The sequence below is a fragment of the Strigops habroptila genome, chromosome 5, assembly GCF_004027225.2.
Source record: "Strigops habroptila isolate Jane chromosome 5, bStrHab1.2.pri, whole genome shotgun sequence".
NCBI classification, from domain to species: domain Eukaryota; kingdom Metazoa; phylum Chordata; class Aves; order Psittaciformes; family Psittacidae; genus Strigops; species Strigops habroptila.
The window spans coordinates 52717918-52731018 of record NC_044281.2 but is presented as its reverse complement, the minus strand read 5'-3'; the positions used below and the strand labels follow the sequence as shown (position 1 = coordinate 52731018).

At 36.4% G+C, this 13101-nt stretch overlaps 1 protein-coding gene across 4 annotated transcripts in view; it reads right to left on the bottom strand.

The window, feature by feature from the left end:
- Positions 1–1073: 1073 nt before the first annotated feature.
- Positions 1074–13101, bottom strand: part of ZNF148 (zinc finger protein 148) — a 37858-nt gene continuing 25830 nt past the window's right edge. For all 4 annotated transcript variants that reach the window (XM_030486441.1, XM_030486443.1, XM_030486442.1 and 1 more), the window contains 4 exons: positions 12361–12484; positions 11616–11699; positions 5466–5584; positions 1074–5128 (listed from right to left, as the gene is read on the bottom strand). In XM_030486441.1, coding sequence (XP_030342301.1) covers positions 3536–5128; positions 5466–5584; positions 11616–11699; positions 12361–12484 — 1920 coding nt within the window. In that variant the 3' untranslated portion in view covers positions 1074–3535. The remainder of the gene's footprint in view (positions 5129–5465; positions 5585–11615; positions 11700–12360; positions 12485–13101) is intronic.

Below are 13101 nucleotides of genomic sequence, written 5' to 3'. Positions count from 1 at the left end.
TAGGACCAAAATATGGCCTATTAATATGTGTGTGTGTGTATATATATATATACATGTATTGCATATATATATAGTTTGGTAATAAATGTCATCAATTTCCTCCTTTGTAAAATCATCATTGCTCTATCACTAGGAGATCATCCCCAAAAAAATTCCACCTTACACACACACAAACACACACACACTCTCAGTGCTTGCATAACCTTTAAGTAAGAGCATCTATTGTTAGCTCTGTGGAAGATAAATGTTCACCCCAGCTTTATGCGGACTGACTGAACAATATCAGTATATGAAAAGAGCAGAAAAACAGTCGCTTTTTCCCCAGATACACATGGAAGACTAATAGAAATGAGCACAGACCAGATCAAAATGAAGAGTGTGACTCTGTAGCAGATTAAAAGCAGCAAAACATCAGCAGTGGAAAATGTTATTAAATAATGCAATTATTAACAAGCAACAACTTCCTACATAGTTAAACCTTCCAGAACTACATACACACTTATTTCATAATAAAAGGGCATATGCTCGGGAAATCATTGCTGTACAGTTGGTTATCTATCTCCTGCAGTACAGAAAGCTTCAAGTATCAGTGGATTAACTACTCACACCACTGCTTTAATTGCACACGTGGAAGAATCCTATGAGACAGTCCCTGTGGGCTAGACAGGGACTTCAACACCTGTCCTAAGGCACGGAGTAGAGCTGTAATGGCTCAGCAGCAGGCTAGGAAATAAGCTGCGACGTAAGGAATAACAGTTCCTCAGGTGAGTGCCGCTTTGTTCTGGGCAAGACCAAGTTCCTTCACTCTTGGAAGCCAAGAGTGCTTGCTCCCTCACATACCCCAGAAGTGATTCCTAAGTGTGAAGACAGCATGGAGTGAGGGCTACTCCTTCCTACTCCTCAATCACTTTCTCACAGCAAACTATCAATGCAGTAACTTTTAAAAATAAAGCTAAGTCAACCTCCTTAGGTAGAAGGAGGCTTTATTCCTCCGACCTTCCTATGAGGCCAGAGAAGTGCAGTAATCATCTAGTGGTTTTGGGTTGGTTTTTTTGTTTGGTTTTTTTGTTTGGGTTTTTTTTTTTTTTTTTTAGCTTTTGCTGCTTGTTGTATTTAACAAATAGTACTATTAATGGCCATCTACTTGCAACAACAGGTCATTAGAACAAAGATGCCAACACAGTACTATTCAGGCAGCACAAGCTAGGATGCCATGGAAATGAAACACTGAAAACGAAACGAGCATTACAAGAAGTGGCTTCCAGGGATATTGGGGCCAGATGTATTGTGTCTGTGCAACACAGAATGGAAAGTCAAAAAAACAAACTGACCATAAAGGAAGAAAAACAGAGAGACATGAACCAGTTTTAAAATATCCTTTAAAGAAATTTCTTTACACATATCATTAATAATCCATAAGAAATTTACTTTTCTCCCTTGATGCTCATTCTTCATAACTCAGGGCCAAATACTCAGACAAAATTACTGGCAAGTCATAGCACGCTGAAACACCTTCCTATATTATACACAGAATCAATGAATCAAACCAGAACCTGTTTTGTTATACAAAAGTATTACGTAAGAAGTTTACATAAATTGTATTTCTTGTCAGTATAAGAAGCAAGCTATGGCTAACAAACATACTTTCTCCCTCAACTGTACCAGGTGAAGGAAGTGCTGAAATAGTGCTACCATAAGGGAAAGGAGACAGATGAGTTTCCTAGTAATGAAAATTAAGGGAAATACTGCTACTGCTTTGGGAAGAGGTGGGAACTGTTGTATGACCTTCTAAAGTCCTTTTTTAAAAGAAGGATGTATTTTAGCCCCTTGAGACGCAGTCTTTTCTCCTAGCTGATGGCTTCATCTGAGAGATACCACCTAGCAGTAGTGCTATAAAAGGATGTATGCAATCCTATTTAAAAAAGAAACACAACCACCATATACATACATACCTATATATATATATACATGTGTGTGTGTGTTTTTCCCTGGTTAATCAGCCTAAATTAGGCTTAAACTGCCTTAAACTACCAGACAGTGTCCCTTTAGGGAAGGTGCGAAAGAATGAACATACAGTTCAAAAATCTGTAACTTGTTAACTTAAACTATACAATAGTTATGCTACTCAAATATTACCACCTTAAAAATGCACACAGAACTACTTATCGTACCATACTGTATACTTCAAGACAAAGTACTATTCAAAAAAACATATCCATGGTACAGGGATAAACTTGGTAGTTTATTTATATGGTGAAATGCAATGAAAACTTCTGATCACTCGCCTATGCTGGAAAAAGAAATCCTGTTCACTAGCATTATTCTGCGGTTCTGGTTGGTAAAATTGTAATGACTTTCACTAAGCAAACACTAACAAGGTAGGGAATTTGAATGCCCACTTCTTCAGCTTTCAGGGATACTTCAATAAATTTAATGATCTGAATTGTCAAAATTCTAGAAAGAGAATTAGAACGGTTTTTAGAGAAGCTAAGAGTACCCAATCTCAGGTATACTGAAGAGAATTACCGTATGAGATGAAAATGATGCAACCGTATCAAACCTAAAAATGGTATTATTTTTTGAGAAATCAAAACTATGAAGTTGACTAAGTGCTCTATGTTAATCATTATGGGTATGTAGGGTAAAGTACAATTAAGCTTTTAAATCCTGGAATACACAATTTGTGTAAGCATTATGCAATTGGGAATGTCATCTACAGAGTATTTTAACTGAAACTTCAGAATCTTGATATCTGCGTATGAAAAAGTCATTAAAATGTTACATCTAGATTCAGCTGTACAAAGAAATACACATTACTTCAGGAATGAAGTAAAGGCTTTAGCAGTTAGGCATTTTGCTTAAAAAAAGTGTTTAAAATATTTTAAATTAATCAGACTTTTAAATAGTAGTCTATCAGAAATCGTTTTTTCCTCCAAACACAACTCAGGGTAATGCAAAGCATAAACAAAAGGGCACATGGTCTACAGTTATTTTTGAGAGAGATGGGAAAAGGGTTATTTCTTTAGAAAATGCCATCTTTTAAAGCTGTATTTGCTTGACTTTGAACCTTATTGTTTATTCTGTGTGTTTAGCACATGTTGATTCCCTGCTGAAGAGCAATGACTATGCTGACAAGCTTAGAAATGACAATATGAATAGTGTCAGACAATAAACTGTCCTCCCAAAGCATAGAAGGAAACCAGTAAGGAAACAATCATGGGGGAAAGTCTTACCTGGGGATTTTGTTTATTTAAAATTTCATAGAAGGTAAAATATTTTCTGGATTCAAACAAGTGAATAATAAACTGCTTTTGATAAGGGCACCAACATCAGGCAGTTCAACAACCGTTGACTAACCAAAAAAGAAAAAAAAGAAAAAAAAAAAAAAAAAGAAGCAGTTATTGGTCTTGCTAATATCAGCTTAGTTTTGTTTTAACATAGCGCTCTTAAAAGCTGTACAGAACTCCATCTTATACAGAGCAACCCCCTTTTGACAAATGTGTTCTAAAGTGCCAGTATTATTTACAAAGGTTTCTCAGCCAAAAGTCTGGCCTGTTGTGGCATCAGGTGAAGAAGTCATCCCAGCTCTGCTATCGTTTACATTCACCAAGGGAAATTCTGGGAAATCAGCACTTGTCCCTGGTCCCCGAAGGTTCACCTGTCCATTGGCAGTGCTAAACTGAGATGATATTCCAGCTCTTGCCCCATGGTATTGAGCTCTAAAGGGCTGCTCAAAGGAGCTAATTTGATATGCTTGATGAACAGGCTGTGCCTCTGCTTTCTTCTGAGAAGTTACTTGATCCAAGAAGTCCTGTGTAGAGGAGGAAGAAGAATGATTTGCCTCATCACCTGAAAAGGGAAAAGGGTGCTGCGAATCACCAACAATTAGTCCAAAATGAGACTTGTCTGGAGTTGTTCTTAACGGAGAGTTCATTCCCGATCGAAAGCTATTGACGGGTATAGACGTGTAGACCTTCTCCATGGAAGGAAATGCTGGCTGGGTTGTAAGAGTCTGGTTATCAGTCACAAAATTAAGGCTCGGGTTGTTCAAATAGGCATCATTTTGGCTAGTTCTGTCCAAAGCTTGTTGTAGAAACTTTGAATATTCTTGTAACATACTAGCTTTATCTGATGAGGAGGCTTGAGAGCTTGTTCCAACTGTCTCAGATTGGGTGACCTCAGATACTTCAGAAGAATTGATTGATATACTCGAAGTCACCTCAGTGTCAGCCACACTGAAAGATATCTCATGTTGTCCATTAGCCTTGTGTGAATAATGATCTAGCAGAGTCTGCAGTACCTCATCCGGAATGACATTTTTGTCATGGTTACCTTTAATTTCAACATTCAGTGCCTGTGTGTCTAATATTGAGGCTGTAGCAGTTTCATCAATGACGCTGGCCACAGCTGCCTGCGTTACTGAAGGTTGAGATGCTATGGTACTTACATTCAAGGCATATTCTCTACTGTTATTACTAGCTGCTTGTAGATACCTCTTTTTCTTTAAAAATTGCATTGCATCATCATAATTAGTGCTGCTGTGTACAGGCTTACTGGGCCCCTCCTGTAATGTGTCGACTTGATCAATGTCAGCATTACCTTCAGAGTCCAGTAAACTTTGCTTATCCACAAGATCAAAGGCATACTTTGAAACCTTGTTGTCTTCATATGTAGATAAGGGTGAAATGGTTTGACTTTGCTCAAGTGGCTGTTTCAGACTCCTCTTGCTGTTAACTTTTTTGAGAACAAGCTTAGGTGGGTGTATTTCTCCAGAGTTTGCTTCTTCTAAGTGCGTTCCACTGACCGAAGAATGTGGCATCTCAACAGCATATTCCGCTACCATATATTCATCTTTTACTTTAGTACTGGAAGAGTACAACGGCAAATAGTCATTTTTGTCCTTCTTCTGTTCCAATTTATCTGCACTTTCCTTATCCCCAGATTTTGTTTTCTCTGTTTTCTGCCTTTTCTTCTTTGGCAAGGAGCTGTCTTTCATAGGCGTAGAGAAACCAGAATCTTCCTCTGATGGCAAGAAGCCAACTTTGGTGGCACTTCTGTTCGGTTTCTTATCGCGGTTCTCATGGCACATACGTTTATGTTTCAGCACACGATCGGTCCTGGAGAAATACTGCAAAAGATTATTTTATTATTAATAATTATTATAGTTTTTGAAAAATATATTGCTGAAAAGAAACCTTTCATTCTAACTAATTTACTTGATAATTCATCCACTTTCCTGATTTCTAATAAAGTGTCAAAAAAGAGTATGTAATCAGTAAAATCAAGCAGTCAGTTGTGACTCTGCTCCACCTGTGTACCAAGACCACACACGTTAACAGAAAAAACATTTGTTACATGTTTATTTGCATGCACATGACTACAACACCTGGAGAAAGTCCTATCTGTACTGCTTGGGAATTGGCTGGTGTTTTGCAACTGTGAAAGATTTCACTAAGTCATCTTACCTGCAAACAATATTCACACTGGTAAGGCTTCTCTCCACTATGCGTTCTTTTGTGCCTTTCCATGTGATACTTCTGAATAAACCTCATACCACATTCATCACAACGAAATGGCTTTTCACCTGATAAAAAACACGTAGCAATGTTAATCTAAAAAACCAAAAAAAAATCGATGTTCTTCCATACAATTACCAGATCAAATATGACGTTCTCTATTAGAAATAATAAAGAAGAGGATTAAGCCTGTTGCTATGAAAAACATAGGGCTTGCTCACATCACTATTTTCCCAGTAGTCTGTAGCTAATGCCTCTAACTTACTTTAAGTTTTTACACTGAAGAAGACCACCCCAAACCACCGACCACCTTTAAAGCTAAATTCTTGCCCCCTCTTTCGAATGTAGGTGCAGGTATCTGTCTTAAACCTAACAAATGAAGAACTGCAAGGACAGCCTTCCTGAACTGCTGCTGCGTAATATTTTTTTTAGGACAGACGATTGTATAAAAATACCTCAATTCTCTCACCAACTCATTAACTCAAACCCATCCCTTCTAGAAGAGAATTATGCATTTCCAAGCTTTTAATTTAACATTTCTGTAGGGTGCTCTGTACTTTCCATATTTTATCCTTTACCTGTATGTAGTATTGAAATAACTGCTCTAATAATAACTATTTTGGTTGGAATCCAAATTTATGTATTTATTTAAATTCTGAATTAAAATGTTTTAAAAATCTTTTAAAAATTAAGCTGAAAACAAGACACCTCTGCAGCTGAACTGGCATTTGCATCCTTACAGGTTTTTCTGTTTGGTTGGGTTGGGTTTTTTTTATTTTCACGAAATATTTGTTCAGACAATATTCACTGCCCTGAATTCCTCTTCGGTTTCTCCCTAATTTTTCCTCTCAAAGAAGCTCTGCAGTGATCCTTAAAGATCCTTTCAGAACTTGGAGTAATTCTTTTTAAAAAAAAAAAAACCACCTTTTGTCTTACATCTTCCCTCCAGTATTTTTATTTTCTTGGTTTCTCTGACAAACCCTAAAAAGACTAAGGGCATTGAAAAGTTAGGTTTGCTTTTACAAAAGTTCACTATTATTTAATAGAACTCATCCTGAACAACATTAACATTTACTATGAAATATTTTTGAACTGGATTGTCTTGGCAGCATCTGTCAATATCCTCTTTGTTCTGATACTATACTGCACTGGGTTTGGGGATATACACCATCTATCTTTTGTTTCCAGAAATATGCTGACTATTTCTATTTTTCTGAGGTAGTTTTATTATTAAAAACATTTTATGAGATGATTTATTACATTTTAATAATAATTAAATACAAAATGTTAATAAATTTTATTTTATTATTTACAATGTTGTTAGAGTGTACATTTTCCATTTAGAATAGAGATATTTAGCCATCGTTCTACAAAAGGAAATACGGTACCTTAAAATAAGATACAGGTATTTATAGAAACTAGAATGGAAAAATATCTGTATCACTCACACATTTGCTCCTAGTCAGATCATTAATGCCCAGAGTTTCAACCTTCTTAATTCCAAACTATTTCTATATCTCTACTTTTTAAGCCTATGCCTTATTTCCAATTATTAATTCTTACCTCTCCGTGTGGCTTCTCAGCAAGTCCCTTTCTTGGAATTTATTCTCTCCTAAATCAAATTATCTCCTTTCCTAAGATCTCTCAGCTTCTATCAGTTTTTTCTGTAGGCTCACGACCTCAGCATTCTAAGTCTTCTTTCGCATTTAGTCAAAGACTAATTTTTACCATTTCTTGCTTATTAATAATAACTGTAAAATTCTGGGGTTTTTTCAGCACCCTTTATAAATTATAGGGCCTACCACATAACCCTCTCACGTATTGTCTATAAACACATCTTCCTCTCTGGCCTATTTCTTAGCGTTCAAACTCCAGTTTCATTCCTCATGTTGTCTTTATTCACTACGCACCTTTACTACTTCGGTGCTTTACTTGCACCAAGCCTGTTGAGACTTTCTCAGTTTTTTAGAATTCCAGTCCTTGTCTTCATTTTTACAGAAGATCAGCCAAGATGTTTAGGTCTCATCCTTGTTTAATACACAGGAAATCTTCCATTCTCAAAGACAACTACTTAATCCTTGTTATTTACTGTTTTCTTTACCTTTGCCCCACTATTCTACTTTGTGTTTCTTTTAAATTGCCCCTGCAAACAACCCTCCTTACATTGTCTGGAAGTTTGCTTTCATGCTATCTTAGATTTTTTGGGGTTTTTTTGGTTTTGGGGGTTTTTTGGTTTTTAGAGAAAGGATCAGCTGTTTGGTTTAAAACCCTCCTGAGCCTTAGGGAAGCCAAACCATGACAGAGAAGCAAGACAGCTCAGTCTTGTTCTAGCTTTGAACTGCCCTCTAAGGAGTTATCTATTCTGCTATCCAAGAAAATGCACAGCACTTCATTAATGCACTTACCTTCAGCCTTATACCCATTTCTGCAAATGAATGGTCACAGACTTCCTTAACATTTGTCTGCTCAAGCTGGCTATTTGCTGGCAGGAGATTCTCCCAGCTACCTATTCCCATTTCAAGGCTTAAATAGGGTCAAAGAGGCGTTCCGAGGTTTTTCATTGTAGCATATTACAACCAACAATTATTTTGGAGACTTTGAGAGTACATGGTGATACATCAGTACCACTGCTGGCCATGCCTTAACAGGAAGAAAAGTTTGGGGACACTGCCCTTGAATTTCAGCACAACACAGAAAATAGTATTTTCAGTAGAACTCCAGAACACTCTGGAAGTACGATTAAGAAACACTTTGTGAAACTGATCCCATACTTAATTTTTGCTTTAATCTTCACAAGGAAGATAATGTTAGAAAAAGATTAGAAATTAATAGGGAGATATACTTCCTATAATAACTTCTCTCTAGCAGAAGCCTGAAGCTTCATATGCCTTCTGCAATTTTGTTGCACTTTTCAAAGAGGATCTATCGCAAATGGAGATCTTTAATAACAACCTTTTTCTAATGTAGGGAGAACCCAGGAGATATTTTTCTGAAAAGTCTTGGTGAGTGGGAAAGAATCAGGTGCAGAAAAAAGGTCAAAATTTAAAAATACAAAATAATAATTATATGCAGTGTTCTTGAAAACAGCCTATGTTTTGTGTCTTCATTGGAAATCTATTAAAACTGAGCAATAGAACTATTTATAAAGTGTAGTACAAATACTATATGTATGAAGGCTATAACAATTATAAACCTCCAGGCATTTTAAGAATCTAAACAGAGAAAATACAAATTATAAAATACCAAAGAATGCAATAAAAAAGCAGCATGACTGAATAATAAGGCGCTTGAATCGTTAACCCCAATGTTGCTTTATTCTTTTTTAAATGTAATCTCATTTTTTGTGTTTAAAATGGGAAGTAGGGTGGGCTACAGAATTAGGACACATGAATGCATGAGTGGGTAAGGTGTATACACACATCCCTAAGCAAAAAGAGAGCAGACATATTTGAAGAAAAAAAAACCCCAAACCCAAAAACATTCAGCATCTTTGTGAGCCTAGTAAACTCAAAATATGAAAATATTTGTGTACCAGCAACTCTTGCCTCTCTTACAACTGACATGGCAATTTTCCGTATCATTAGCGACAAGTGTAGCAGCAGGGTTCTAGCACTGCTGCCCTCCTCAACATACAATTATTTCTAGTAAGTGAATTTTCTTAATGCAATGTCTGCTTTTAGATGCAACTATTTAATTATTTATAGAGAATAAAGCTGTTCATTGATTGCTTCCTAACTCCCCTCATAACATTTCCTTTGAAGGAGTGGTTCAGAGAACCGAATTCAAATCACACTGGAACTAGCCGGAGCACCTGTAAATTCAGGGCTTGTAACAGGCATAAAATGGGGCTTCTAAGCGTTACCGCTGTCTTCAATGGGGTTAAAACAAACTGGAAAATTTGATAAACATCTTTAAAAGAGTAAGAATAATCCTGCTCTTTATCAGGGTTTTGAAGACTGTGCAAAAGTTGGTGTTAAAAGTGGTTATGCAGAGAGACAAAAATGCTAAATAAAAAGAAAAAAAAACCAGTATTGAATTTATAAGGAATATTTCTGAAGAAGTACAAATAATACAAAGAGAGCTTCATTTTATTTCCATCAAAGTGAAACACAGACCCACTGCTCACCTTCTGGTGAGGGAAGCAAGCTGAAAATTCACCTGTTCTGGATGGGTTCAATTATGCAGTCCTAAATAACAGAGTAATGCTACAGAAACAGCTAAGGCCCAGTAATGAACTTGTCACATACAAGTGAAAGCACAGACAGGTATGTAGGATGCCAATTAGCTACACTGTAACTAGGCAAATCCAAAAATTAAGCAGTAGTCAAATACTTGCTAACTAAATGGACTTCAAAAAAGTTGTATCCCCTCGTGGAAGCTGGGCCTTACGCTTTCTCCTAACCACCTACTAGCTGTCACCTAGGAAAACACCTGTAATTCAACAATTTAAAACACAAGCACAATCTTCAATTTCCTGAGAAACAACCAAATATATCTCAGGATGCTGAGGAAAGGAGGAAAACATAGTTATCTAAAAAAGTCAGATAACAATATGGTTAATTTGTTAAATGGCACCTTTTTCCCTGCTAAACGAAGACTAGTATATACATAAGAGCTGGGAAAAACCCTGCAATCCCACCACCCCCTCCCTCCAAAGCTTACGATCAACACAAAATTCTCATTAGAGCTAGAAGTTGAATTAAAAAAGATAATTAAACCTGTTTATAAAATATTTGCAGTCAAGTGTTAATTAACTGTATCACCCAGACTCTCATTTTCAAAGCCACGTACAGGGAATAACCCTCATTTAAAAAAAAAAAAAAAAAAAAGTCGTCTGAAAACCATGAAGACTGCACTTAAATTTTTGCCTTTTTTGGGGGGGGTGGGGGTGGGTAAAAGGGGGAGGGCTGGCCAGATAGATGGAAGAGAGTGAATGAGCATTCTTTTCAAGAATAATATCTACACAAAGTGGAGGCAGCATGGTTCACCAATTCAGAGCCAGAGGAAAGACTAGGAGCAGAACAAAGACACTGGACAGAAGAATGGAGGACTCCTCTGTGGCTGACTGGCTGAAGGAAACCTACTTAGTCTGGACTCATGGCAACCTAGGATACAAAAATCCCATAAACAACAGGGCATTTGTGCATGTAACTCCCTGTACACTGCTCTGAAAATTCATCTTGCAGAGTTTTTTCTCCCTCTCAACTCTTACACATGCACACACTGCACTGCGTGTTAGTAGCTTTCATATCCATTTAAATGCTACAGCCAAGAAACACTGTGCACATTCACCAGCTCTGCTTTTCTGAAAAAGAGGCTGAGAAATTGGCATCTAGTCCAAAGGGACCATATTACAAAATATTTAAAGAGGGATTGAAAGGCCATGCACCAAAATGCCAAAAACCCAATGAAGCCAAACCTGTCAAAGAATGTGATTTTGTGCAGTGCAAGAAGATAAAAAAAATAAACATGTATAAACTATAACTCTCTTTGGCTTAAAACTTTGGGCCTTATTTGACCTATATTGCATATTTTTAAACTAAGGCTCTTATTTTTAGAACAGTTCTGAATTAAAGCTTTCAAAAAACAAAAAAAAAAAAAAAAACCAAAAACCAACCAAACAAACAAAAAAACCCAAAAAAAAGAAGGCGAGAAGTAAAGCTGATACTAATACCTCTGGGGTTAGGCATTTTGGCCATTTTAGTCCTGGCACTTTTCCATCAAATTCCAAAATAAATAAATAAATCTACTGAAATGCAATTTGGAAGTCCCTATTATCTGAATTAACTTGATACAACAAAAGATAGAACTGCTTAACAAACTTTGACTTCTGTGAATGCACAAACTTCAGGGTTTGTTACTCAGGGGTTCTTTATAGAATACTACTTTCAGATTTGCTTACTAGAGTTTACAGCCAAAGAAAAGTAGAGCAAGTTGAAAGCACAAAACTAATTTATTTTTTAAAGTCTTATAACAGCTGTTAAGTTAAAACAAACTACAACAGGGTTTTAGGCTGCATACTTATTACCAGAAACCTTGCCTGAGTGGGGAAACAGTTTTTAAGCACGCCAGTAAAGATACTCAAGGCACTATACTCACCAGTATGAATCTTCTCATGCCTCTGTAGCAGGTACTTCTGTATGAAACGCATGTCGCACTGACTGCACTGAAATGGTTTTTCACCTTGAACAATATAATTCCACATCCATAAGTTAATAACTACACACTGTTGTTTCTGATAACTACTTTTGAGGAATATTAAAAAGTCTGTTAAAAAACCAGCATCTGAGCAAATTCCAAAAATACTCTAGTACCAAAAACCATTAGCCTTACTAAGTATATGAACTGCAGAATTCCTTCCATGATCCTAAGAGTCACGTTAAGACTAGCACGGAAGTGTGATCTCAAATGGCTGTAATTTCCTCATGAACAAGATCAATTAAGATGCTGGCATAAGACTGTATTCAGGATACTGGCAAGCTGTTATAATGGTAAGTACCTTTTTCACTTCTCCGAACCAGAGAGATACCTCATCAGGCAAATAAGCAGCCGGAGCACATTTTACAAAGGGGTCAATTTTGGCACTTAGGCTACAAGTCAACCCTTTACTTTCTGATAAAGAAAGAAAAGAAACCTTGTAAACAGTTAGGTCTTCAGTGCATTAAACATATGCTGATTTTTTTTCTGGTATTCTTTTGACACTTTGGTGCATGGAATCTCTAAGCTTAGATGCCAAGTTAGCTACACTCTTAAAACTGAAAATCGCATAGAGCTGAAAACATTGTTAACATAAGTAAACAACTCTTTATATAGTAGAAAAGACAAATTTGAAGTCAAGCAGTACCTGTATGAATGAAGACATGTCTCTGTAAATGGTAGTTGGTTCTAAAGGCAGCATTGCAATGCTCACAAACATGAGATTTGTGGGTTTTCAGACCAAGTGATCCATCCTCATTTATTGTAAGGATCTATTTTAAAAAGAGTAAAATTTGTTCTCACACTACCCTCTAAAGATGTCTTATTAACTACAAAAAAAAAAAAAACACATTAATTTTTTCGATACAGAAAATTAAAGTATTTCAGGTAAAACAATTCTAATTTCTAAAAGGCTATGTGTTAGGATTTTAGTTTATGTTTCCAATTGCAGTCCAATCCAACTTGTATCTCGTTTTGTATTAAGAGATACTTCAATAGGACGGAGACAAAAGCAGCTCATGGAAAATCAGCTCAGAGCTCCCCTATTCACAGCTGGGTTACTTTATATGCTACTGTTTACTTTGTCCGTCTGTTGGAAAGGACATAAAGTAACCAAACCACCTCTGGGCACTGAACCACGGATGGTCATATTTTAAAAGAAAAGTGAAACATTATATTCTTTTTTCAAATCACAACTGTAAATGTTTACTAAAAGGCATTAAAACTTATCCAGAAGAGTCATACAAATTATCTACATCTACATAATACCAACAGTCTCAGAGGCAAAATCGTACTTTAAAAAGCAAAACCCCAAAGCCAAACAACCAAGACAATAGTAGTATTCTTCTCCCCTTTCAGGTTTTTCACTCAATAAATTATTGCTCACTCA